General features: G+C 36.4%; 1 protein-coding gene across 1 annotated transcript in view; it reads left to right on the plus strand.

Moving 5' to 3' along the window:
* Positions 1 to 9,576: 9,576 nt before the first annotated feature.
* Positions 9,577 to 26,675, plus strand: part of LOC104069124 (cleavage stimulation factor subunit 3) — a gene marked incomplete at both ends in the record, with an annotated part of 35,432 nt that continues 18,333 nt past the window's right edge. Inside the window, 2 exons of the mRNA XM_009582052.1 lie at positions 9,577 to 9,678; positions 9,808 to 9,903. Coding sequence (XP_009580347.1) covers positions 9,577 to 9,678; positions 9,808 to 9,903 — 198 coding nt within the window. The remainder of the gene's footprint in view (positions 9,679 to 9,807; positions 9,904 to 26,675) is intronic.

The raw sequence follows: 26,675 nt of genomic DNA on the forward strand, positions 1-26,675 counted from the left end.
CGTGCTGAGGGGAGCACGGCCGGGGTGCCGGGAGCGTGGCCTTTGCCTCTTCCCTAGGCCCATAAGCCCTGCCGGTCTCTTCAGCCGCGCGGTCGGCGGAGGGCTCCCCTCCCCCGCCGCACACACCCATTTTGAGGAACTCGAGTTTATGCCGTCAGCGAAACGTTGGCGCTGGGGGAAGGGGGTGCGCGGAGCCGCTCCCAGCGCCCGCCCTCGGTAAAACCGGTAACGCTCCGAAAACTATGTCTCTCTCAGTCTTCGCGTTTCTGGTAAGCAAACTTTAATTCAGGTCGAGGTGGACAATAGACACTTTAGTGAGCTTCGCTTTCCCCATCTCATTTATTCGTGGTCATTGAGTATACCTACTCCAGAAGAAAATTGAAACCCAGATAAGCTGTTTACACTGATATATTTGTAGTGTTTTGTAAAATGAGCGTTTGCTGAACATATGTGTTTAACATGAAGGCTGTGTGCCTCTTTAACAATACCTTTTCCTCCAGAATAAGGCATTATTAAAACACCTTTAAAGTAGAAACAGTGAAGATACGCTTATTTAATAAAGAATCTTCTTTGTGATATAGCGTGCTTACTCTTGGGGGAGAAATAACTACTGTTTCAGTTGGTTCTGGCTTGTTTTTTTTAAATATCCTAAAATACATATTTATCACAACTTCTTATTTTCTAGGCAGGTGCAATCAGCGTGTTGTATGTCATCTTTTTAAATCTGGTATTACCGTGAACTATCTCCTACTTACTGGCAGAATTTCTCTAAACAGGTCTTTTTAATAGTTAGGGCTATGTTTAAAATCGGTATGTATTGGAGGGGTGGGGATGAAAGTTCCTGACTGAGGGAGGAGTGATTGATAACACTGTGGTATGCCTTAGTGGCCAATGTAGCCTACAAAAACATTTAAAACTAAGCTGATGACTTAGTGCTCCCTTAAGAAGCTTTTCTTTGTAGAACGGCAGTCTCTTTACAAAACAGGTTATATTTCTGTGTGTCTGGGCCTGTACTCCGAAACGGTGGTGTGTAAACTCTAAGATCTCCGATTCTGGAGGGGGATTAGGAAAGGCAAGTGCTCAGAACGTAAAATACCCAGTTTCTGTCTCAAAGAAAATATCCTGTCAATTACCAGCCTGTATGCTCAAAGCTGGTCAGGTTAATAAGTATACTTGTAGCATGTTTAAGCAAGAGATTCTTCAGAATGGTTTACTTCATCACAAGGTAGATGGCTACAAAGAAGTAGGAATATGCTACAATAAAATTTTGGTAATCCTGATGTGTGATATGTTTCATATTTGAGCTTACCCCCTCCCATATATTTTTCTAAAAATTACATTGATGTTTAATTGCTTAATTAAACTGCTGGTTAAAGTAGTGTGTTTCTATAGCTTGTAATACATTACTATTTAACTTAAAACCTTAAGTCAGCATTGTTTTTCTTTATTTTCTTTTGCAAGGCAGAATTTAATATGCAAAAGGTTGAATTATTGTCTGTGTACTGAAGTAAAAGCTATTCTGGAAAGTAACAGCTTTAATATTGTGATGCCTTATCACAGAGGGTTTTAGCATTGCAAATCATTATTTGCAGCCATAAAGCATGTAGTTGAACATATGGCTTGGATTTTGGTTTTTTGATCCATATTAAGGTTCATCCTTTTTACCCCTTATGATTACTGTTTTCACCTCGGGTGCACTTTAAATAAAAATTTAAAAAAGACCCAACTCTCTTACAGATTGGGTTAAATTTTTTTTTTTCCTACTCCATCCTCTTTATGAAGGTCTCTGGATTCTGGTTTCCTCTAATTTTGTTATGGTCAGTTACCTTCCTTCTCTCAATTTTCTCCGGTTTCACTAAGTTGTCCTCTATACATTTTTTTTTTCTTACCCTGGCAGACTTCTGTTTCTTACTCCTAATGTCAAGGTAGGCCATAATTTGATATCAGTGTCTTTAGCAATACTACCATGAAGTTTTCAGCATCCTAGGCTACCACTCATCCAGTAGTGAGGCAGGTGTACCTTAAGTAAGTGTTGATGCCAGCCTAACTGTGGTCTTACAGAGCATGATAGACCTCAATTCACTGTGTCTCTGGGGAAGAAGGAACAACAAAGCATTGTGATTGAGGGGTGCCTTGCTCCCTTCCCCACACTGCAGCTACTATGTATTGTAACCTAGTGCTCTCTGAAGGGTGCTCTGACTTCACGTGCACAATATTCTTAATGTTCCTTTCTGTAGGAAGCTGAAGCTAGGCAGAGGTTGGATTGCGTCTGGCTTTTCCGTGTCAGGTTTCACCTGCTGCTTCCATGACAAGCTTCTGAGTTTTTGGGTGCCATTTTCATTGACAGTCACATAATTAGATCAGCATAAGGAGGTGACTGTACACTTAATTTGCATCTATGTTGTGCATAAGATGTACACATGATAGTGTATGATGCAGATGTTAAAGATCTTTGACAAATCAGAATTGTTAACTATGACTCACTGACATGCAGAGGTGTCTGCGTCTTGCTTCCCAGATCTTAGGATTCGGAGGGGACTTCCAGAAGCAGCCAGGTGAATAACAAATTGCCATGCTGTCTCCAGCAACTACAAAGTTGTGGTAGTGTGGGAAGGAAGAACAGTGAGTGTTGGATGTAGGGAGGATGGGAGAATTAAGGTTAAAGACCCAGCTGGGGTTTAAGAGGCTTTTATTGTACCAGGTGCAGTGCAATTGAAATGTGGCTTTATTGCCTTTAGGCTCATCTTAGCTCCAGGCATTGTTAGTCTGCTAGGGGGGCAAAGAAATGTGATGTGGCCCCACTATTGCAGTATATTTTAAATTCTTGCACTGTGTTACCTATGCAGGACCCAAATTAATTTCTACAGAACCAGTTGAATGATGACAGGACTTAAAATCTGTCAGGTCCCTGCCAGACTCCTGGCATGATGTTTAACAAACCAGAATTTCAAAGGTCAGTTTTTAGAATATCAAACACTTAGCTCTGTCTATATCATAGAAATCCACATTTGTAGACTGAAAGGGTGCATCTGCCACTGTTTGCCAGAAAATTCCGTGACAAGCTCTTTCCAATCTCTTCATTTGTCAAGGTTTCAAAGAGTACACGCTTGCACCTATGTATGTCTTTACATTTTTCTGGACCTTAATGTACACATCTAGCTTCATTTCAATCGTGTGGTGGTTGTTTCATTTACTCTCTAACAAGACCTAAATTCGTTGTGCTCTCTGCCTCTTTCTACTACGGCAAAACCACTATTCTTACCCATGTAATAAATATATATTTGCCAGGCATCAATTTTATCTGAAGACTTGATGCAATATTTGCTTTACCCCTGCATTAGCTGCCTTCTAATCTTTTAAGGCTAGAACATGCATTTCATGCTTCCTGTAACTGTTTCTAAGATACATACCCCAGTCTGCGATGCATGTTACTTTACATGAATATGAATCTGGTCCAAGACTGAACTGTGGGGAAAAAAGCTGTCTCTGTTGTCTCTGTGACTATAGAAAAGACCTCTAAAGCAGTCTATTCTGGTTTCTTACTGGTACTTTTGTCCTTTCCTACTCCTTCCTCTCATTCATGCCTTGTGTCTTTGATGTAGTACATCATGTAAGTTTCTGAATTCTAAATGCAATAGTAAATGTTATTGTAGTTAACTTTAGCTTAACATTTTAAAAATAGATGTCATTGAGCACAATACTGAAAGCAGAAGTTTATTCTTGCAGGATTGTGTGCGTTTAACATCTCAGGAGGAGCCATTTGAAAGAAACTTCTCTAAGAGCGTAATGTTTTATATGGTACATAGTAAAACTGGATTTACTGTCGCTGTTTACAGTTACTGTAGGAATGGGTTCTAAACAGAATGAACACAAGGATTGGTGGAGGAAGACTTTTGAGTTGGTAATGCAGTGTTTTTTTCTAATTTTTACACAATTGTAAACAATTTCTATATCTTAGCTGCATTTCCAGGGTCAGTAAGTTCCAGGTATACCAAGAAGAATTTAAAGTGGAAAATGTGTCTGTCTAAATGCTCACGTTTGGGAAATAGTCTCATGAGGAAAGAATGGTAATCATTACTAATCTAAACCTCTCAATTTGTTCAGAGATATAAACCAGCCCAGATTATGGGAGTGTGGGAGGGGACAGTACTTACAAAAGTATCCTTTTTAAATTATTTAAGATGAATATGCTGGGTTATGTCTGTTATTAGTGACCCAGTATTAAAGAATAAAAAATTTTTCAAGACTGTGTTCACAGCTGAATTGACTTAATGGTAGAATAGAAGAAGGCAAGGCATTAAAAACAGATTTAAGAAAGTGCAAGGATTGATAAGGTGTAACTATAGTGTAGTGAAGGGATGTGTTACTGAAGAAAGGATTTTAAAACTTGTTCTGTGCACATACAGCTATAACTAAACTTTAGGAAAAAAAACTTAGGCTAGACAAACCTGTAAATTAACCTAACTGGACAATTAACAATGCTTGTTAAGTTGCATGTTAATGTATTTGAAATTATATTCATTGGGTCTGTTACAGTCCAGGCTATGCTAAACTGTGCAACAACCAGCCAAAACCTCCATACAGTAGCTTCTGTCTTAATGGACAGAAAACTCCTTTTGGCTGTTGAACCCATTTGACTGAACTAGCCATTAAAATTCCTGTCTTTTTGTGTACGACGGCCTACATGTCTTGTTTGTAGAAGTTCTCATTTCATAATTAGTGGTAGTTTTTAAAGCATCTTAAACAGGTGGAGCAGCTGTTTAAATACATTTCCTTTTCACTGCAGAAGATCCTTTTGTGGAAACAGGAGGATGCTTTAAGCAATTGGATGCATTAGGTGGTGCAAATAGTTGAAAGAGGTGTTTCGCTAGGTATTTTCTTACACACTTTGGAGTCATGAGGGTTCATTGTCAGAGGCCTGGGAAACTGTTAACTGTTGCTTTTAGCAGTAAGGTATAAACCAAGAATTTTTCCTTGAAGCGGATTGATAAATAACTTTTAGTAAATACTAAAAGTCAACTTTGTTTCTTCTGTTCTTGTTCCCTCAGACATCCTTTACGAATTCAAATTTGGTTTTTGTGCAGCTGATGTATTTTGCAGGAAGGAGCTCCTAGACTTGTTAAGTAATTTGGGTTTAGGTCTTTTCAGATTTTGGAAACTGCGGTCATAAAGATCATTTTACACTCTTAGTATCTGTGAAACTAAAATTCCATTGCTATTTATCTGTGTGTAAATAATGAAAGGGAAGCTGTGAATCAGACTAGATGGTAATAATACAGATACTTGTGGACATGGAACCTTATGTGCTAAAATAATTCCATGACCTTCAGAGGGTTGTTTGTGGGATAGGAGCCCAATTATGTGGGAGGTATACTGAATACCATTATCAAAAGCAGAGGAAAAAAGTATTTTTTCAGTTTGTATGCAACAATTCTTAGCAGCATTTTTTTTTTCAGGCAGTAAAGAAGAGTTAAAAGCCAGTATCTATCTGATTAGGTGCAGTTTTATGGTAGTTTAACCTGATCTAAGTTGTGACTGCTAAAGTCCTTTATTTTGCATCACATCTGATCCTGAAATCAAGGAGTTGAACCATTAGAAAGTCAATCACTTTTCTAACAGGATTATTTTTCTGCTGATTTAACTCTCTGAACTGGCTCGTTACAGGATGAGAATAACTCCAGTGTTTTTATTAACCAGAGGGGGGGCCTGAAAATGCTTATAGTGGCGGGATCATGGCAGTAAACAAACACCCAAGAATTAAGTATTCACAATGTTGGATATTGGCTGTTGTGCAAGCAGTACAATTAAAAATACGTAATCAAAAGGCACATAGCCTTGCACTGTGATAACAGCAGATCTAAGCACAGAGTGCAGTTAACATGCAGTTTTCAAAATTGGGATCAAATGTCTTTCTGGCTGTAGTTGAGCTAGGTTAAAAGTCAAGCTCCTTGTTCCCATTCACTGCGTGCTTGCAGTAGATGTCCTCCCAGATTTGATGTGTAACTGAATGCATCTTTGCTCACACTCCTAGTTCTGGCAAAACGGCCTGGACTGGAAATCCTAAGTGTTGATTTCTCCAATATATTAGGAGTGATTTTTTCTGAAGGTGCAAGGTAATGAGGCCTTGTTTTGGCTCGGATGTAACCAGGACACTGATTTGTCTGCAGTGCAGTTTGCCTCTCTGAAATGTGGATGGCTTTTATCCGTCCTGGAGAAGGATAGGGACAGGAGAAGGAGTGCTCACTGGCCTTAAGAAGTTGGGTGTTGCCTTCCATATGACATAAGGTACAAGCAATTCCAAGCAGTCCAGTTTAAAATCCTGATCATATCGTTACTTCAATTCTGTAGAGCTCCTATAATTTTTGTCTTGTATAACTGCATGGAGAACTTTATCTGCTGCTACTAAGTGAATATTTGCTAATTTAGGAAATTAGTCTTTTATTTTTTCCAATAAAAGAATGAACATTTTATTATGCTTCTTACACAGATTAGGAGTCCTGTATCAAATATACAAAATTAATGTAGGATTGCTGTGATTGTGCATCTTATCAGCATTTATTTTTTACCAGCTTAATTTATTTCAGCCTTTCTGTGTTTATTGCCCTGTATCTGCATAGGTGAAATCAAATTCCTGGAAGCCTTAACTGTTTCACTGCAGTGTCAGCTGAGTTTTGTGTGTCACATGGAAAGGTTTGAGATAATACAACTGAACTACTACTGAAATAGTTGAGGTGTGCTTCAGTGGCCCATTCTACTTTTTCCTGTTTGAAAGTCACTACTTACAGTGCAGGACCCTGTGCTTCAACAAATGCTTCAGTTGTTTTTGTAGGGTGGTTTTTTTTTTATTGTAGCTGACATTAATAGTACTCCTGATAGGCATTTCTGTCTAATGGAATGCAGAGTAATATATCCTTGACTGAATATTTGAGACAAGTAGATTTCACTGAGATGGAATATAATGAGAAGCAATGCTTACCACTGATGTGGGCAAATTTGAATTAGTGCTTTATTGAATAAACAACATTTTGACTTTGGGTCATCTGTGAAGATAACGTACATAAATTAGTCTTTAAACTTTGGAAATTTCAGCTTCAGTGCTGTCTTCCGTAAGCTGAAATATGTTTATGCATGTCATTTTGGAAGAAATAAAACCACTAGTTCATTTCATACTGTGTTTTGCATCTTAAGTCTGTATCAGTTGAACTATAACATGCAGTGTTACAGAGTCAGAATTTTGATGAACTTAGGGATGTAAAAATATTCATATGGAAATTTATAAATTTACTACTTTTGAGCTGACAACTTTGAGCTACTAATTTTCAATATGATTTTTTAAATCAAATTAATTTTATAATTTAGTTTTCTGTGGGACTTGATACTTGCCTTCCCAGCTACACTGCTTTGCACTGAGCAATTAATGTTAAGAATGACTTGAAAACTTAATCGCAAAGAATAATGGTCCTTAAACCCCTATAAAGCCCCTCCTACTGATTTTTTTTTCCTTTTCCCTTTCATGCATGGCTGCTATTACATGTCAGTTTGAGTTCTGCAACATTTTTGATCATTTGTCCACTTTATAAGTAAATTTAATTTTAAATCTTTTAAGGGATATGCCTTGAATTATATCCTACTAGTAGGACTGACACAAAAACTGGTAGTGCTGAAAAATATTCAAAAATACGTAGCTTTTTTAAAAGATTAAGTTGAATTGCGATGTATAGCATAAGCAACTGTTGTACAGTAGTGCATTTGCAGGTGTTGACAAAAGCAAAGGGGCAGGGCACTCCTGAAAATAAAGTTGATGTTCCTAAGTAACTCAGGCTTACTGCATTTGCTAGCTCCAGCTTTTTCTTTTCATTTCTTTTTTAAGTCACTGTTTTGTACAATACTTCACTGGCAGCTTATCTTCATATAATGCCACTGTAAATGGTCTTCCAGTAAAATCCATTAATAATACCTTGGATTTGTATTCTTTCTGCTTTCCTTCAGGAGTGATGTGCAATAGTGATTGTCCTGGTTTCAGCACAATAGTGATGCTTGTTAATTTTACTAGAAGTCATACCTCTGTAGTGTCTAGTTACCTTCTCTTTCCACTGGCAGCTTATCTTCATATAATGCCACTGTAAATGGTCTTCCAGTAAAATCCATTAATAATACCTTGGATTTGTATTCTTTCTGCTTTCCTTCAGGAGTGATGTGCAATAGTGATTGTCCTGGTTTCAGCACAATAGTGATGCTTGTTAATTTTACTAGAAGTCATACCTCTGTAGTGTCTAGTTACCTTCTCTTTCCCTTTTTAATTGATAGGCGTATGAGTTCTCTGTCCTGTTTACTGTCTTTTTCATCTTCAGAGCTATGTATTGACCTAGATCCAATATTAAAAATTAAAATTATTTCCTTGAAATAATCTTTTAGCAATTGACAGGGTTTTTTAGAATTTTCTGTACAGTAAATAAGTCACACTGTGCTATACAATACAGAATCATATATTCTAACAGTAATTATGTAGCTAACTTGTAAAATTTCACAGGAAAGGTCTTGTAGTAATAATTTGCAGGTTACTATCGTTACATCTCACGAAGGCAAGAATTTAATTGATCGTGTGCTTTGGGACTTCTAACATCTGCCTGAAAATGAGTCAAGTTTGGAAAGTTAGTAAATAAGCTGTTTGGAGTACAGGTCAGAACAATATTTCATGCTTAATAAAAAACTTCATATCGTTTAGGGTTTTAACAAGCATGTATTTTAAGGCTTGTCTGTATGTGATCATCAGATTGTATAGTGCTAACTGTACAATCTACTTTGTGCTAACAGTGTTAAATCTAGAAAAAAATTTCTGGAGACCATAAAGTAAGATATTTCCACAAGTCTTTAACCTATACCGTAATAGTAACTATGCTAACAAGTTAACATTCAATTTGGTAAAGCTTTTAGTATCGGAAAAGCTTTTAAACTCCAATATGAATGTCTAATGTAAAAAAAGCAGTTTAAGGTAGTTAGTGCCAAAGCTACAGGAAGGCAACTGTAAGAATACACTGATTGACAGGTCAGAAAGTTAACAAATTGTGCTTGGGTAACATGTATATGTTGCTGCTAGAATTGTCACCTCCTAGTTTCTTGTTAAATCTGTAAGTTGTGATATGAAATACTGTCTTGCATATACAGGAGTAATGCAGTAACTGGATTTGTTTGGCTGAGGTCTGTAATAGAAAAATTGGTCTGAATTTACTTTTTGCATATTAAAAGTTTCAGGTCGGTAAAACTGTTTAAAATTCATAGTACAATAAATTTTCTGGCAAACTCAAATTTGTTCTAGTGTTTCAGAAACATTTAGTCAGTTTAGTCTGGCTTTTTGCTGGATCACCAAATATGTAGAACTTGTTGTGGTAAGAGTGCGTTATCTTACTGGGATAACTTGTTTTCCAGATAAAATTACAATTTAGTAACTTCAGCATAAAACCTGAGATCTGGAATGTTACACTGTCAGAATGTTGTCGTCAGCTTGACTTCGTAGCTGGGACAGAACTTTTCAAACTCTACTGGTGATCTCTTATTTCTTCTTTTTAATTTTTCTAGGCTGCCGAATATGTCCCAGAAAAAGTGAAGAAAGCTGAAAAGAAACTAGAAGAAAATCCATATGACCTTGACGCTTGGAGCATTCTCATTCGAGAAGCACAGGTTTAGTGACATAGGATTACATTTCCTTATCTATGGTCCACTCACACTATTTGGTTCTGGAGTAAAATCAGCATATTCATTTACATAAATCATAATATTGTAAATGCTGTTTTGATTTTCAATTTTTAGAATCAACCTATAGACAAAGCACGGAAGACCTATGAACGCCTTGTTGCCCAGTTCCCCAGTTCTGGCAGATTCTGGAAACTGTACATTGAAGCAGAGGTTAATATTTTTACATTTTTTCTTATATAACATTTAATAGGAGTTTAAGTTTATACTTTCATAAGCGTAAGTAAGATAGGCACATAATATCTAGGGAAAAGGGGATTTTAAATATGCCTTGCCTTTATTTTGTAAAATAGGTACAAAGGAGTGATTAAAATGAATTCTAAAGTATTGGGTCTTTTATGAGATGATGATTGTTGCATTATGGAATTGCAACAACATTAAAACCGTTTCAATGGTATTGGAGTGCTTTAGCCTTTTATTTACTTGTCGTGTCAATTTATTGCCTCCCGTGTCATTTATTTAGAGGACTTTTTTTTTATTTATATGTACAAACTTATTTGAATAACTTTCTGTGAATGTTTGGATCTTCTAATTTTTTTGCTTTCTTAGGGAATTGAGTGTTTCTGTGAACAGTGTTTTCAGGGAGGGTGTGGGATGGAAGCTGATTTCTGGAATGAAAATGCTGGGGAAAATGCATTAGCGCAACTCATTAGCTTCTGAAAATCCCAACAAAATTGTGATTGTTTACATAACTATATAAAACTTCCCACTAAGTGCATTGATCATTTAAACAGTCTTTAATGACACGCCATGAAATGCACTGTATAATCAGAATTCTTTTTTTTTCTGTAGCTGATATTTAATACTAATACACATGCTTTTTGTGGGCATCTTCTAGCTGCACGTTTTTAAGAAACAGATCTTCTACATGCTAAACTACAGGGGTGGGGACCTGTGTTCTGTATATGAGAAGTGAGATAGCTAAATTTTTTTCCATTTTATGTGAAATTTTCTAAGCAGCAATCTGAGTGGCAAAACTGCATTGTATAGTTATCATATCTTATTTTACATTAAATTACATATCCAAATGTGTGCTGGCAGTAAATTTTGAAGACTATTAAATAAAATTGGGATCATGGGAATCTTAACAGAAATTTTTATATTGCAGTTTATGGTAAGATGTTAAAGTGCAAAATAGCGCAACCTAAATTTAATATTACCTAATTAAATATTGTAGAATTTTCACTATTTTGTTTCCAGTAGTTTGTAGTAGTAGTTGGAATGTTGGTGATTGGACATCTTTGGGAGATACTGAATGCACTAACACATACAGATGTATGTTTTTCCTTTTGGGACCCTGCAGCCAAATCCATTAGCCTTCTGTACCCTGCAATGTTTGCTACAGGATCTAGTCTTTAGAATCTACTCTAGTTTGATGGTTACATTAAGTTATCTGATTTCTGTGCTTATTTAAAGCCTTTATCTTTCCCATGCCTCAAATTTAAAGTTGAGTAAGACCACCTCAGAAAGCCTGTACTACATTGTAGCTCTTTCAGCAGAAAGTACTATTATCAGCGTAAAGCTTCTTGTCTGAGGCTTCTTGTCTTGAACCATGTTCAGAGATGAATTGACAGACGTTACCTCCCTTAACTGATACCTTTTAATCAATTTATAATCTAGCAGTATTTAGAAACATTAACAGTGGCAAAGCTTAAAACAGTCTAGGGTATAATTTTTTACATGCTGCTTCAAGGAAGGAAGATCAGCTTCTACCCAGCAGGTATGGTAACCAGGTAACACAAGGTAAATTTGAGAAGGAAAGAATTGGCATAAAGATCACTAGCTCCTCTGTGTGTGTGTGTGTGTGTCTGCCTATAACTACACTTCAAATATAAGAGGAATGGAATATATGATTCTGTTATTTAAAACAATGGAAAAATGTGAACTGCAGAGTTCTGGTAGAGGCTACACTTGAAAAGGGTTATATCTGAAAGAAATGCAAGAGATTACTTTTTAGAAATTTATCTTTCATCTTAACAGGCAGATTTTTAAAATCCCAGTTATGACTTAAATTTTCAACTTTTCTTTCTTGGTTCCAGTAACTTCTCTCAAAACTCACATAGCGACCGATTTAACTTAAAAGCAACATGCTTATCTCTGCCTTTTTTTAGTATATGTAACCATTTGTAGCTATAAGCTGAAATAACTTTTTATTTCCAAATTCCTCTCTAAAAATATACATATTCACACACTTGGGCACTGTTGTCAGTGTTGTTTTAAGTTGCATACATATGTACAGTCCCATCTGAGAGTAAATTAAAAATGAAATGTTTTCTCAAATGTTCTTTTAACAGGGTGGTTGAATGTAAATTAAGACTTCAATTAATTTTTGAAGGCTACCTGAGATAGAGGAGTTGTTTTGAGGCTTCTTTTATTGCAGCCCCAAGATGTACAGGGAATGTAGGGAAGGTATTTTCCAAAAGCTTTTTTCCTTGGAAATCTTAGTAGTCTCCTCCTGCTAGAAAGTTTGTCTTGATAGATACTTCCAGCCTTGAGTTGGGAAAGTAAACCTGTGGTAAATGTTTGTTTAGCATTACTTTTGATTCACTTTCACTCCCTCAGTATTTAAATCTGAAAATTGCTAGATCTTCAGTCATCTGTAAGCTGCGTTTTTCCTCATGTCAAAACAAGCATATCACTTTCCTCTTTAACGTGATAACGTTTCCTCTTTGCATCACAGAAAGACAAAAAGGGAGAGGAAAGTGGGGGTTGTTTTCTGGCAGGTTGTCTTTTACTAGAGAATTTTGTCCTCTGAACGACATAAATCTGAGCTGAATATTATTACATAGTGGTGGTCTATTATTGGAAGATGAGCTAGGGTGAGGGTTATGCTTATGGCCTTACAAAAAAGGAATTAGCCCTTTAACAGCTGTATTCTTTAAAAAATTGTTAGAAATCTTTAAATTTCCCTTTGCCTAACTTGAGGAATGTGTTCTTTTTGGTCACTTCCAATTGTCAAGTAGAAATCATTGTTTATAATCTACATGAACAAAAACTGTTTCCTTGCATATCCCAGTTCATTTTGTAATGTAAAACTTCTAAGTGCAGGCCTTACTGCTGTGATTACCTCTTGTTTTTATGACAGTGTTTGTTCAGGTCACTGACTCTGTTTTCCTTTTTGTGTATGACTTTGTTCCCTAGTGGAATATAGTGTAAAGCAGTGCTCAGCACTTAGTGTATCATCTAACTTACTGCTATTGATACACAGACTGTGCTGAAGTAACTGAGTACTTCATGTTTCCATTTTATGTGCCAAGCACCGATTTATATGCTTTGGCCTCTGTTATGACTGGTTATGACTGGTAGTCAGTAGAACATGGAGATTAACTGGGAAGAGCATGCCTTGACAGTTTGTTAATGGGAATTCCACTATTAAAGTTTGAATTGGTCAAAACATTTTGATTCTCACACTGGTTCTTATTTCTTCTGACGTTCAAAGAAGCAGTTGCAGGACATAGAAATAAAAGAATTGGATGAAACAACTCCCAGCTCACAAAGTTTTTGGGTCATAGCATTTGAATGCTTGAGACTTGCGAGAATAGAGTTCCATTTGGTGAATTTGACAGACTATGTAGTCTATTTTTGGTACGTATTTTAGCAAGTAAAATAGTTAACTTGCTATTCTGCATCTACTAAAATTTAGGAAGTGGTACAGTAATGCCACTCTTCTTATTCAGACTCTTGTTTTCTCTAGTTGCTTAAAGCATATTTTTCTCTTGATACCTTTCCCATAAAAATCTACTTCCAGAAAACTTGAGTCAATTCACATGTCAGTGCCTCTTTCACAGTTTTAAAAAGGAGCATGTAAGTCTCAGTCCCACATGTGCCATAATGTTAAATTCATAGATCACATGATCTGGATTCTAGCCTACTCACTCTGCTGATTTGCTGTATCTTCTTGGGTAAGTTATTTAAACTGTTTTGCCATTATTAAAACAGATACGTACCTACCTCACAGGGTTGTTGTGAGGCTCACTTTAGTGATTAAAGTGCTTTTGGCATCTGGCTAAAAGGTGCTACAGAAATGTAAAAATAAATTCTGATGTAATACACCCTATGATCCCATAGACCCAGCTGTCTATTACTATTTTCTTTGTCTCTTCGACTGTTTGAATCATCTTTTAGATACAGAAAGACTTGATAATGCTTTTCATGCACTTGAAAGAACTTTTACTTTACGAGTGTTGTAAGTATTTCAGTAGTTCTGAAGCAAGCATTTGAAGTTGTCACCTTTTTCTCTGCTAGTTTCCTTTGAGAAATCACCAGATTGAAAATCTTCTTAAGCACACTTATTAAACTATGTTCATGTATTTGCAACATTTTTTTTAATGATCTAAAGAATTTTTAGTTCCAGTTGCTCTAAGTTGAAACTTTAATCTGTAATTGTCCTGAATGTTTCAGGCCAGTTTACACCACACCTTTTTACCTTTTTCGTTGTTGAGTATAATATTGCATTATATCCTGGTCACATTGAACTGTTGTTAGTAGCGGTTGAAAGGTTGCCATAATTAAAGATTTAAAAATCATAAGCACAAGACAGTTGTGACAAATACCCCAAGTCTAGAAACAATAAATACAAAGCTAGTAACATGCGTGTAAAGTGTTTGGCTGTCAATATGTATTTTTCGTCTTGCGAATTTTGCAAGTAAGACTCCTGTGTTACTGCTTGTTCTAAAGAAATGAAACTAGATATATTTGTTCAGATAACTTCTATTTGATATGAACACTTTGAATTTTAGATGTCTCAGTAACAAACCAGATGCTGTATGAGGATTCAGAGGGTGGGACCAAAGCTTAGGGTTGATTGTTTTGCATTTCATCATATGCAATACATCAGTATCTTTAATTCATGTAATTCACACTGGTGTGGATACTAGTCAGAATGTATCATTTAACGTTCTTGTATATGAAAAATGTAAATAAAACCATTTAGAAAAATGATTGTTTTTGTTTAAAATGTTTGTGTTTCTTCAAAGCATTTTCTTCCCCTGTTTTACTTTAATCTGGTTCTGAGTTCAGAAAAAAATTGTTATGCATACCACCAAAATTCTTCTGCTGGGGAAAAGTGGGAACTGACTTCTGTCAGGATGAAGTTGGAGTGATCAGAAGTCAAAGTAGAATAGACTTCTTGGCTGAGATTCTGTTTAGTGGTACTTTCAACTGAAAATATTGTATATATCACTAGCTGATCTTTGTTAATTTCTTAATGGAAGACATACCCATTATAATCCATGCCCACCCTGCTAGTCTACCACATTTCTTATAGTGAACTTCTGCTTTTGAGAAACTGCTGTACAGGTGCTCTGTACAAACATCCATATTGCACATTCTTGGCTACCTCAGTCTGAGATTTTTAATCTTTTTTACAACTGTATTATTTATGATCTTTTCTTACTCATGTGTGGACTTGTTCCATTCCTGTTAATAAATGTTGTTCTGTCTGTGTGATTATTGTAGACTTGCACTAGAAAGTGAATGCAACTTCTTTCCTGTCTTTTCTACTCAATATGTAAATAGAGGCCATGTACATCTTGCATAGTTGCCATGGTCCTACAAGTTGTATAATATCAGAAAGTTATCCACATAATTGACATTTGTAGTTTCAGAAGATGCGCGGTACAACACTAGTGGGTTTCTTTATAATTCTATTTTCTGTGTTTGATCATAAAAAATATAATGGGAAAGTGTTAGGAATTTTAATTTTTGAAGTTGAAGTGATGCCTAATGAAGAGACTACTATGAACCCTCTTCTATAGTGTGTTGCTGTTTTCACATGAATAAACATGAGCTACTTCCTGTTCTGTTGTATTCTTTCCATGTGGGGTGACAGAAACATCCCTATTAGAAGTGTTAGTTATATAAAACTCTTGTTCACAACACTTTTAAAGTCTCACTTTCAAATGTAATGAGAACAGTGAAAACTTTTCTCATTGTGTGCTTTCTTTTGTTGAAGTCATTTGCTGATCCTTCTGTTGATGTGTTGAGGGGGAAATATGTGTGTTAGCTTAGGCACAAACTTGAGCTTCTTTCTCATGTCTGAACCTGAAAGAACCAGAAGTAAAAATACAGAGCTTTCTTGTGTACCCTGTATTAGCTACAGATTGGTTATCTTCATCTGCATGGGTGAGGGAACTATAATTACAATTTCTCATTCATTTCTACATCTCTTCCAGCTTCCAGTTGTCAGCTGGTTGAGTTCCCTGATGCTCTTTGTTCAGTTTTTGAGAAGCCTGATGGCTGAGAGAACACCTTCTGTTAAACCTTACCTATTAGTGCTACTACATAAAATAATGCTTGACTTTATTTGCTGCGGAGTTTCTTTGCAGACTATGAAAAGGCTTTGAGTCACTGCTGTGATGAAATACAGTGGCTTCTTTTAGCTAGGAACTTCTGTGAAGGCAAGCCATTCATTCTGGCACTCCTGTGTCCTGTTAGTACAAATGCTCTTCGTTTAAGAGTGTGCATTGTTTTTTTCCCTTGTTAGGGTACACTTTTTCTCACTGATGGCTTCAATGTGACAGGTGTTTTACATCCAGTAACAATTTTGGACTTCTGCAGTGAAGTTTGTGTACCTAATACCGTAAGCTTTGACATTTTTCCTTTCTTACATAAAACAATTCAAAAGTGAGAAGAAATTATATGCATTGGTGCATAACTGTACCACGGCACAGACGGCATTCACATTTTTTTGTGGCACATTGTATACATGCAGTTAACTACACGTGAGAAGATTTTACGGTGATTGGAATCTGATCCGTTTTGGGGTTTAACTAATTTTGTAGTGAAAAATGTTCATAGTGTAGAAGCATGGGAGCATTTCCAGAGTTCATTGGAACTGTGGCATCAGAAATGTTTCAGTTTAAGGATAGGCATTATAAGTAGAAAGGCATTCTTTTTAAATTTAGTTTGTGGACAGTTTTCAGTAATACTGCTATAGAGTGGAGTCCTATTGCATCTTGAGACAAGACTGTTTAATAGAAGTCACTTCTAACCTGAAGTATAAACATTTCGTCTGGCTCTGGGTCTGTTCCCTTAGAAGCAGATTGTACTAAGCCATGTGACAGGGTCCATGTACTAATCTTAGTTTTGACATGTTCCAATGAGCACACATTGCTGATCTATTAGTAGATCCTGTCACCAAAGGTCTTGTAGACTGACTGCTGGGCTAAAGTTTTTCAGAGCTTTAACATCTTCAACTTTCTCCAAAAGGAGGAGAGCTAGGATTGTTGGTATGCTGAGGAAGCTTGGTAATTGTACTCATACTTCCACGCTCACTCTGTGTTTCAGCAAAACAGTTACGGAGCTTATGCATATATCTAAATTGTATAGGCTTTATCATTATTAATTCAAACTGTTCCTCTAAATCAACTAATTTGAAAAGTTAAGTAGTGTGATGGAGGGTCCACTGTCTTACCTCATTTGATTCCTGTAATATAACTATACAAAACTTAGACTTTCTAATGAGGGCAGCTTACTCTCTCCAGTTCCCCGTGGTTTGCATTAAGTGCATGAAATGGAGAATAAGAAAGAACCGGTGTGAAACTGGAAAGAGAAATGACTGTACACCCTATGACCATAGCTGAACAAACTCTTACTATAAACAGTCTGATATTTCCATACTGGTTTATATGAGAATTAATATCAAATACATTTTTAAAAATACTTTGCAAGTCATGCATTTGGACTAGAAAGATAACTTGCAAAGTGATGCCTAGTTGTTTGATTTAGTATTTTCTATGTCTAGACTGCAGCAAAGCCATCAACTTCCGTCAGATATCATCTGTCCTGGAAATACAGATTTTCAAACACTGATTTTACTGTTTAAGCAAAATAAAAATAACTCTCTACTCAGAGATTAAAATGGGTTAGATTTACAAAAATGAGGCAGCAGGTATGTAGTTATGTATGTGCTGTCCTGCAGATAAAACAGACATGGTAAAGTTAGCATGTGAACTAACTTCATTGTGCTCAGTGGAACTACATTTATACATGAAACTAAGTATGTTTAAAATGTTCATAGTGTGACCAAATGGGAAAAAGGGCAACTCAGATACAGCTGGGTCTTTGTTTCCCTTCGGAAAGGGGAAGATGCCTTGTCAAAGAATAAAAAGTTGCAAGGGTCTTCGCCACTTCCCCCCCCAACATCTTCTGTGTGTTTCTCCTGCTTGGAGAAATAAAATGTATAACACTGTTGGCTCTGGTTGGTGGCATTTTATAGTGTATGTATGGGTGCTGATACAACTTCCAGTTAAGTTCTCTCTTAATTTAGGAGCTGGTTTAGCATATTTTCAAAATAGTTTCAGATTGGAATTTGTACTATGAAGTGACTTGTCCTATTTTAATACTGATACCATTCATCTCAAATCTGCTTTCAGGCTATATGAAGGGGAGGAAACAGATGTTGTATTTGAATTCTGTCAAATTCTGCATCCCTCCAGCTTCTGTTAAGGGCTTGCTCCCCAATATATACACATGTATATATTACTTAAGCAAGTGATGGATCAGAAGTTTTAAAAAAAAAAAGCGTACTCAGTATTTCCAAAGTTAGAGAGGAAGGTAAAGCAGCAATCAAATGCACTATTTAAAATTCACTGACAAAATTTTGATTATTTTAGTTTTTATGGTTAAATGAAAACATGCTATAGGTTCCACGCCTGTGGATTCCTCAGGAATCTCTCAAACTGTATATGCATACATGTTCATTGATGTGTATATACATGTTTATGTAATAAGGTCACACAGCATAATTAATGTTCTTTTAAAATACTAAATAGAAATCTGAGTGTATGAGCGTATCAGTGCAAATTGTCTACAGATAATTTACTTAGATTACTTAGAAGTTTATAGGTACTCATAACTTACAGAAATAATTTGCATAATCTTGAAGTGGAATATATTTAGAATAACAATGAATGGAATTTTTTTATATTATATACAGCTTCAGTTGGAGCGCAAAAACATGACTTGATGCAGTGTGTAAATGATTGGAAAACCAGCTAGATTTCCTGCTTTACTTTTGTTGTCTTGAACCCAGTATTGGCCTGCCTTCTCTCCATTCCTCCCTATCCATCAAAAGATTATTTTTGTATGTTTTCATGGGCAGAATTAGAAGTGTATTTGCTGTAAGAATTGTGGACTCTATCAGGTATTCCGATGGGCCGTATCTTTCAATGTGCCCTTGCAATTCATCTTTCAGATGACAAGGAGGTCCCAGGAGTCCTTACCAAGAAGCTGTCTTTGGGCGGTTCAGACATGTTCTTTGAATTTAAGAAACATGATTCTACTTACCATTTTTGATGGGGCAGAAAGTAGCGGGGGGGGGAGATTCCCTAGTAATGAAATATTTGTAACTTTTTTCTGCCTTTCTGTAACTTTCCTGATTTTGTTTCAAAACAAAAAAAAAAAAATCCAAAACTAATCCCATGACAAATTTTTTTACATCCTAATTATTGCAGAAGAAGCCTGGTGCTCTTAATGTCTCTTAATTATGCTTATGGAACTCCATGGCTGCTGGTGAGATTGTAATGGTATTGCGTTTGTAAAGCACATAAACACATTTAGCAGCCTGTGATACGCAGTATGTTGTGGGAATAGATCTGAATTGAGTTTCATTTAATCTTTCCCTGAAATTTGGTTTAGTTAATCTCTACAGTTTACTCTTTTGTACTTTATCACAGATAGAAGATAAAATTGTAATTACATCGTATCATACAGGAGCTTGAGGTGTAAGAAGCCTTCTCATTGATGTTACTATTGTGGAGAATAGAATGATGGTAGTTTAATACACATAGGCTTTCATCTACTTAAAGGTGTTGCGCACTTTTACTAATATGCAATTAATATAAATTGAAGATAAGTGACTGAATAAGTTTACAGAAAATTGCTTTTGTAACACATCTTGCTGGTGGAAGTTTAGCTTGCAGCTTTCTTTCCCTCGGCTATGTCAATTGACCCCTCTCTCCAGATTTTCCATAGACATTGCAGTAATCAATAGTTTTAGTACAAGCAGTATGCTTTGAAAGTCTGCCTGCATAACCTGATAGTGCTGACAAGTTCACACATGAAGAAACATTTCCTTCATACTAAATTAGAATGGCAAGCCTTACACCAAGAGCCTTAGTGTAGCAGTTTTAATTTCACTAGGGGAATTTCATCGTTCTAGTACTGACTGACTGTGGCTTTGGGAATTGTAAATTCTGTCTAGTTGTAAAACTATGCCAGAAATCTTACTCCATGGTGATGATGACTGATCATTATATAAAAAGTAAGTGAAAGAAAGTGCAGTTCATTTATAATGAAGAATGTAAAGTTTCAAATGGACTGGTCTTAAATAGACTGGGATGAATCTTAAAAAGGACAAATAGGTGCCCCTGACACCCCTACTAGCTACTTCAACCTACTAGAAAACCTACTAGGTTTTCTTTATAAAAATGCACTCTAAAGTAGTCCCCAAGGCATGACTTTTTGGTTGCAAGTTACCCGAAAAAATGCTGTGGATGCAAGCTAAAATGTTTAATACAGAGCAATGTCCCCAGCCCTGCCCCACGCCCTAAAAAAAGGAATTGCTGCCCTGGTAAGTGTATGTTACTTGCCCATTATTGTTGCCTGGTAGTTAGCATTCCTCAGGGAAATGTTATCAATATATTCGTATCATTCTGCACAGTAGTACTTGCATTCTGCACAGTAGTACTTGAGCAGGATGGGCAGTATAAATACTTGTTTAAAACCTCAGAATATTCCACAGTATTTGCCCTTAATAAAAATCTCAGTGCTGGTAAGCCTGAGCAGGAAACTGTACAATTTACAGTTAAAGGATAAAAGTTTAATTTCTCTACATAAAATGTGACTAAACATAACTCAGGGTTTGTTTTTTTTGTAAATTCAATTTAAGAATGATATTTAAAAATTATATTCCACATGCTTTTTTGTGTGTTAAAGATGAGTATTAGAAGTACTATGGAATTTTAAAATGAGCTGACAGACTTTTAATTCAGCAGAATTTTCTGGCACTAAGCAGATGGAGGTAAGTTTCTCTTTTCATAATGCCACAAAGTTTCTACTGTTCTTGCTACTAGTCTTAGCTGTTAAAAAAAAAGGCACAGAGTTAGATGTTACATGTTTATTTGTCATATTTACTGACATTCCTAAAATTTAGTTTTACCTCCAGAAAAGTTCTGTGATTTTTTTTTTTTCTTTTCCATTTGCAGAAATTGTTAAAATAAGGTCAATCTGTGGGCTTTTTAAATTTACTAATGAGAAAAATACAGGTATTTCTAAATAATTAAATTTGATAATTCTTGTTGATCTTTGGTCTGAATCAAATGAAGATACTGCACTGATGAGGTGTTATCATTAGCTTGCACGACAGACTTGCAGCGGTCTGTGATTTCTGCAAAAGCTCAAACATTTTTCATTGCTCTTAGAGTGTACTTCCGTGCCTCCAACACATAGAAATCTTGACCAGCTGTAAAGTTGCACTAACTACTTGAATTCGGTAGTATTATCTGTGTTTTGCCTTTCTCCCAGGCTGGCAGAGTTGCAAAAAACTGTCTAGACTATGATCTTTTTCACCTGTGTGAGCAGTTTTCTGCTACGATCTATATTCGAGGTCAGTTCTCTGCCCAAGCACTGGCTGATTCAGTGAATCACAGAGATTTTATAGCGATGCTTCACCATGTTGCTAAGTCTTCAGACTGGACTTCTAAGCAAGCTGCGTCACCCTGATGACATACAGCAAAAACGAGTCAAGCGTCTTCCAACGCTAGGCTAAAGTTTGAATGTGGGGAAATTCACCCATTTTCTTGAGACTCTTGTCTGCTTTGCTGTGAGCTGCATCTCCTCAGTTTAGGTAGTTTACATTATGGTATGATACCAGTTCTCTGTTTAATGCTTAGCCAAATATTTTTCTGCCAGTGATGGAGATTATCAGTAAAACTGCTGTGTTAGTTACATGCTGCTTTTACAGATGGTGGTTTGGTATTGTTGTGTGCTTGGTGTCTTTACATCAGACCAAGTACTGCTCTTAGCATCCTAGCTTAAAGGAGCCAAATATAGCAAAGAAGAGCTATCTTGGTATTTCTGAGATCCCTGAGAAGCACAGTGTGCTTCTGTGCAAATTAGGTGCAAGAAATCAGCTGAGAGCCTACATACTATTTTTTAATGCAGTGCTTAAAACTGGCAGGCGTTTTGCAACATTCTTTAATGCAAATGCTATATGAAAGTATTTTGTATTTTTCTGTCCGGTCTTTGTCTACATAACAATGCATCTATCCTAGCAGTTAAAAGTAAAGTCCTCGCAGTCCAAATCAAATAATTTCCTGCTGTCCATCTACTGAAGAGGCTCTATTTTACAGAAAGTTTTAGAACACTTTACTCGGGGTTTCTGAATCATCAGTTATAGCAGAAAAGCCACAAAACGCTCGGTTTGAGGGGTAGGGGGAAGAAGTATCAAACTGACTGGATCTCTGTTGTCTCAAACAGCAGTTTCCTAGAATATGTCTAATTCTACATGGACACCACTTGTTCGAGTCAGGGTGTAGAAGCTAACTCATTTTTCACTGTGAAAAGCAACAAAGAAATGAGATTTAGTATCAAACAGTGCTTTACTGAAAAGAAACTGTAATTATTCTGAGTGCTCTCTAGCAAGGGGGGCAGAACTACCAGCTGTGTTTAGTTGTTCTGTACAGGTGTACATAAAAATAGCAGTTCCACTTCTGGTCAGTAACCAGGGTTTTCCTTCTAACTTATGGGTCGAGGCTGACCTTTCTTTGGCAAGTCTAGGGGTTTACCTGTGCCAGTGTCCTTTCATTACTCCAAAATCAGAATCTTTAGCTTAAATACTTGACCCTAACTTCTGGTATTTCTTCTCTATCTGCTGAGATGGGGAGAGGTGGGAGGAAACTGGGATGTCAGTTGTATTCCATCTCTCTTTTGCTAGGCTGTGAGTTTCTGTACTGCTTTTATGATGGGCTTTCACATTTCATCTTTCTCCTAAGACATGAAATAAACTGTAAATGCACCTACCTAGCTGCATGTGAAATGAATGTTAGCACATGACATCTTTTTGTATTGAAATCAGAAGTCAGAGCAGCTCTTCTCTCTGCTAATCCAACACCGATGAATTTAAAATAGGAACAACATAATGAACTTGTGAAGACAATTGTCTTTACAAGTCTTTTGCCTTACAAAAAGTGCAGCTGACTTAAATGGGTTTTTAATCTTATAATTCTAATTGCATGGAGTGTTTAAAAGAAAAACAACCACAAACCAACCTCACATAAGGTGTAAGTAATTTTGAGTTGACCTGTAAAATTAAAGACAGTGTAGAGCTAATCCCCCTCTCCTTTCAGTAGAAGTGTCACCTACATAGCTTTCATTTCTAAAGCATGGGAATGTGTAGTCTGTATTTTTATTTTCCAACTTCAGTGCATCTCTATGTAGCCAATTATTCAGGCCTAAGGGAGCTTAATAAGTTATCTAAGCACTAATACCAACTCATATAGATTTAAAAGTACCTGTACGTCTATTTTTGTCTTTATTCTGTTTTATGAATAGTGGGGCTATTCCCATAGATGGAAGCCCGGCAGGCTTAGCCTGCCTTTAGGTTAAGCCTTAGCTTAACCTTTGAAGGCATCAAGCTGAAGTTTAAAAGGGAGGGAGAAGGGGAATCCACTTTGAAAATGGTACTTGTACAGTGTTTAAGTGGGGAAAGCAGTATAGCATTTAAATATTCTAGAAGCCTGTTTTTTAATGTACTAAGCGGTCTCATTAGCTGGGATAGTAATTACACTCAAATTCAAGTATTCTGGAAACAGAGGTCCCAGAATAGTTGTGCAGAGTCTGTCCCCTTAAATGTTTTTGGATCAAGTCTTTAACCAAAAAGATTTGCGTTGTTCATGTGGTTTCGGATTAGGCTGTTTGTGATCAGTCCAGACTTGCTAACTAGATACTGAGAAGACCCTGCAGTCTCATATGTTGAAGGAAATTATTAATTCTTACTACTGAGTGCTACTTTTATAGTGAATTTTGTTTCCTCTTCATTGCCAAAAGACAGATATCTGGACGTTTAATTCTGTAATCATCTTTCAAAATACAGTCTTTCCTTTTTTAACATTATGGATGAGACTTTTCAGTAACTGATTAAGAATATGCGTTCTCAGTAGAGAATTTCCTTGATTTCTGACAGACATATGAAGGATTTTTGATTAGGGCAGCTGCCTGTATTAGAAAAATACGTTAATTCCCTGAACTTGAGCTGGAATATCTCATTGCTGTAGAACAAAAACATCTCAGTCATTAGGTTAATCTTACATTTCTGAGGCAGATTATTTTCCCAGTTTAGCAAATGACTGACATAATAAATGTTTCTTCATGATTTCGTAGGAAATCCATGGCAAAGCCAGGACCCACATGCCTTCCTTCTAAGATTATTTTTGTAGCAATGCGGTTCAAGTGCACTTGGTTTGGGTTTAGTAAGGTTTGTTTTGTAATGCAGTATACATCCTGTCAACTGCAAATTGATGCTGTGACGCAGTTGCAGAGAATTACTTGTGCCTGAGCATTATTCTCCACTATTAACTAGTTAGATTTCTGATTCTTGTTTTCCTGTGATGAGACAACTGTCTTCTGTGGTCAACATCAGAGCCCATAGGCACCTTTGGAGACCAATCTAATGGTTTTGAGAACCATTTTTTGGGCCATTTTTGCAACAAATTATTGGAAAATTGCTTTTTACATTCCAGCAGTGGAGATGAAACATTAAGAACGATTTGTCCTCTGCTGACAGGCCAAGCTAGTCTTGTGCTAATACTGTAACAGTAAGAAGATTATGCTGTATGATACAACTACATCTTCTAGTGCCATTTTTTATTCTTTGAGCAACTTGTGTTGCTTTTTCTCAGGATAATAGCTTGTTTGGCTGTCTTTATTTTGGAGCGAGCCTTTATTAGACCAGGTCCACTCTAGAAAATGGAAGGAGTTAATGCATGGTCTGTGAATGAATTTGACCACTCAAAAGGGCAGAAGTTCTTTTTGGTCCTAAGATTTCTTCATTTGGACTATTAGACCTTTTTGCTAAGTCAGTGTGGAAACTGTTTAAGGGACCTTTGCTGCCTTCTAGATGTATTGCTTTTTTTTTTAAATAGGTATTATAGGATCCCTTTAAAAAGTAAGATCTCTCTGAAATTGTAGCTTGTTCAGGTGTATTATTAACACATAATCTTGGTGAATGAATGGAGAATTCTTAAAACCTTCCATACAAAAATAATAATAATTATTATTATTATTGTTGTTATTATTTGATAACTTTATTCTACAAAATTAAATTTTCTGAAAAATCATAATTCACAGTATGAAACAATTACGGTTATCAAACTTACCCTTTCCTGCACTTTTATGCAAGCATATTTGAAAAGAATATATCAAAACTGTAGGCACGCAATGAGTGTAGTGGGAAGTCATCAAACTATAAATCTACTGAGGAACTTAACGCCCCCTAAAAAGTCCCGTTTTCCCCAGCTATATCATCAAATTACATAGAAAATCATCACTTCCTTACAAATTTTGGTTTCTTACTTTCTCTGAGATATTGAGGATACCTAAATCAAAGGAAGAATGATTTTCTTCATGAGCTGTATGTTACTGTAATGAACACTGGTTTCTGATAAAAGTCAAAAGCAACTAGATTATTTTAAAGTAAGGGTCTTAAGTTAGATCTTAGAGCATTTTAAGGTGCGAGATCTGTGTAATGAAACAATTGGCTTTTATTTTTTCTAGGTAGTGATACCTCACATACCCGTTACGATATGCAATTTGTGGCAGCGGTCTGATCCCTGCCTTGTTTTTAAGGTCCTAGAGTTGCACGAGTTTTTAGCTTGGGTTACGGGGTTAGTGCCTCGCTAGTGGTGATGGCAGACTGCAATGTATCTATGCTCCTCAGTTTGGCAGCCTTGTGTAAGATACTGGTGCCTATTATCTTAATAAACTAGCTGAAAAAAGCATTAGAGGAGCGCGTATGTCCAATTCCATTATCCCTGTTGAGGGACTGTTTGCTTATGATACCTGGTTGAGGTAGACAACTGGTGTAATTTATCTGAGTTTACGAATTGGGGATCGGTAGCCCAATGAGATAGGCCAAATACCTTGTTTTTATGCCTCCGTCTTAATTTAACTTTTTAACTTCAATGATCCGGCCAATAAATACGACAGCAAGTCTTTAATTGCATTTTGTCATGTTAACAGATTATCTTGCAATCCACGGTGCTGTATGTGCTTTTGATTCCTATAAATTTATTCCTCTGAGAGTTAAACCAATGATAAAATTAATTCTAGGTGAAAAAGCACTGCTGCTTTGTGAAATGGCGTACCTCCTAATAAGTGCAAAGGATATCAGTAGATTTGTTCATGTTAGCCATCTGAAAACACTTTTTAAAACTTCCCACTGCTTCTGTAAAATACAAAGACATTGAGAGACAGGAATGAGAAGCAGAAGTGAACTGAAGTACGTAGGAAGAACCAAAATGCAGGAAGTCGGGAAGGAAGCAAGGCCATTTGCAGGAGTGTGAATGTGGGGTGATGTTTTCTGCAGTGGCTTAAAGTGAGTGTGAAATTGAAGAGGCAACGACAAGCCGCTAGGGCATGTTGAAAATTAACTTTTTATTAAAATGAGATTTGCAGACAAATTGAGAGTCTAGGTATGAAGTTGAATCTGGCTAGGAAGGAGTGGAAAGTAGAAGGATGCTTAGCATTTGTAAATTACTACATACAGCTAATATTACATTAAATTTTATAATGGGCAAATTGCGTAAATAAAAAAGGTAATGATTTTCCTGATTTGGAGAAGATATTAAAGAATGGGTACTACAGATAAAGATGTGTCATACAATAAAACGCAATAAATACCGAAGGCGCAAAGAACACTGGATTGT

This window comes from Fulmarus glacialis, unplaced genomic scaffold (assembly GCF_000690835.1).
Source record: "Fulmarus glacialis isolate BGI_N327 unplaced genomic scaffold, ASM69083v1 scaffold22767, whole genome shotgun sequence".
Taxonomy (NCBI): domain Eukaryota; kingdom Metazoa; phylum Chordata; class Aves; order Procellariiformes; family Procellariidae; genus Fulmarus; species Fulmarus glacialis.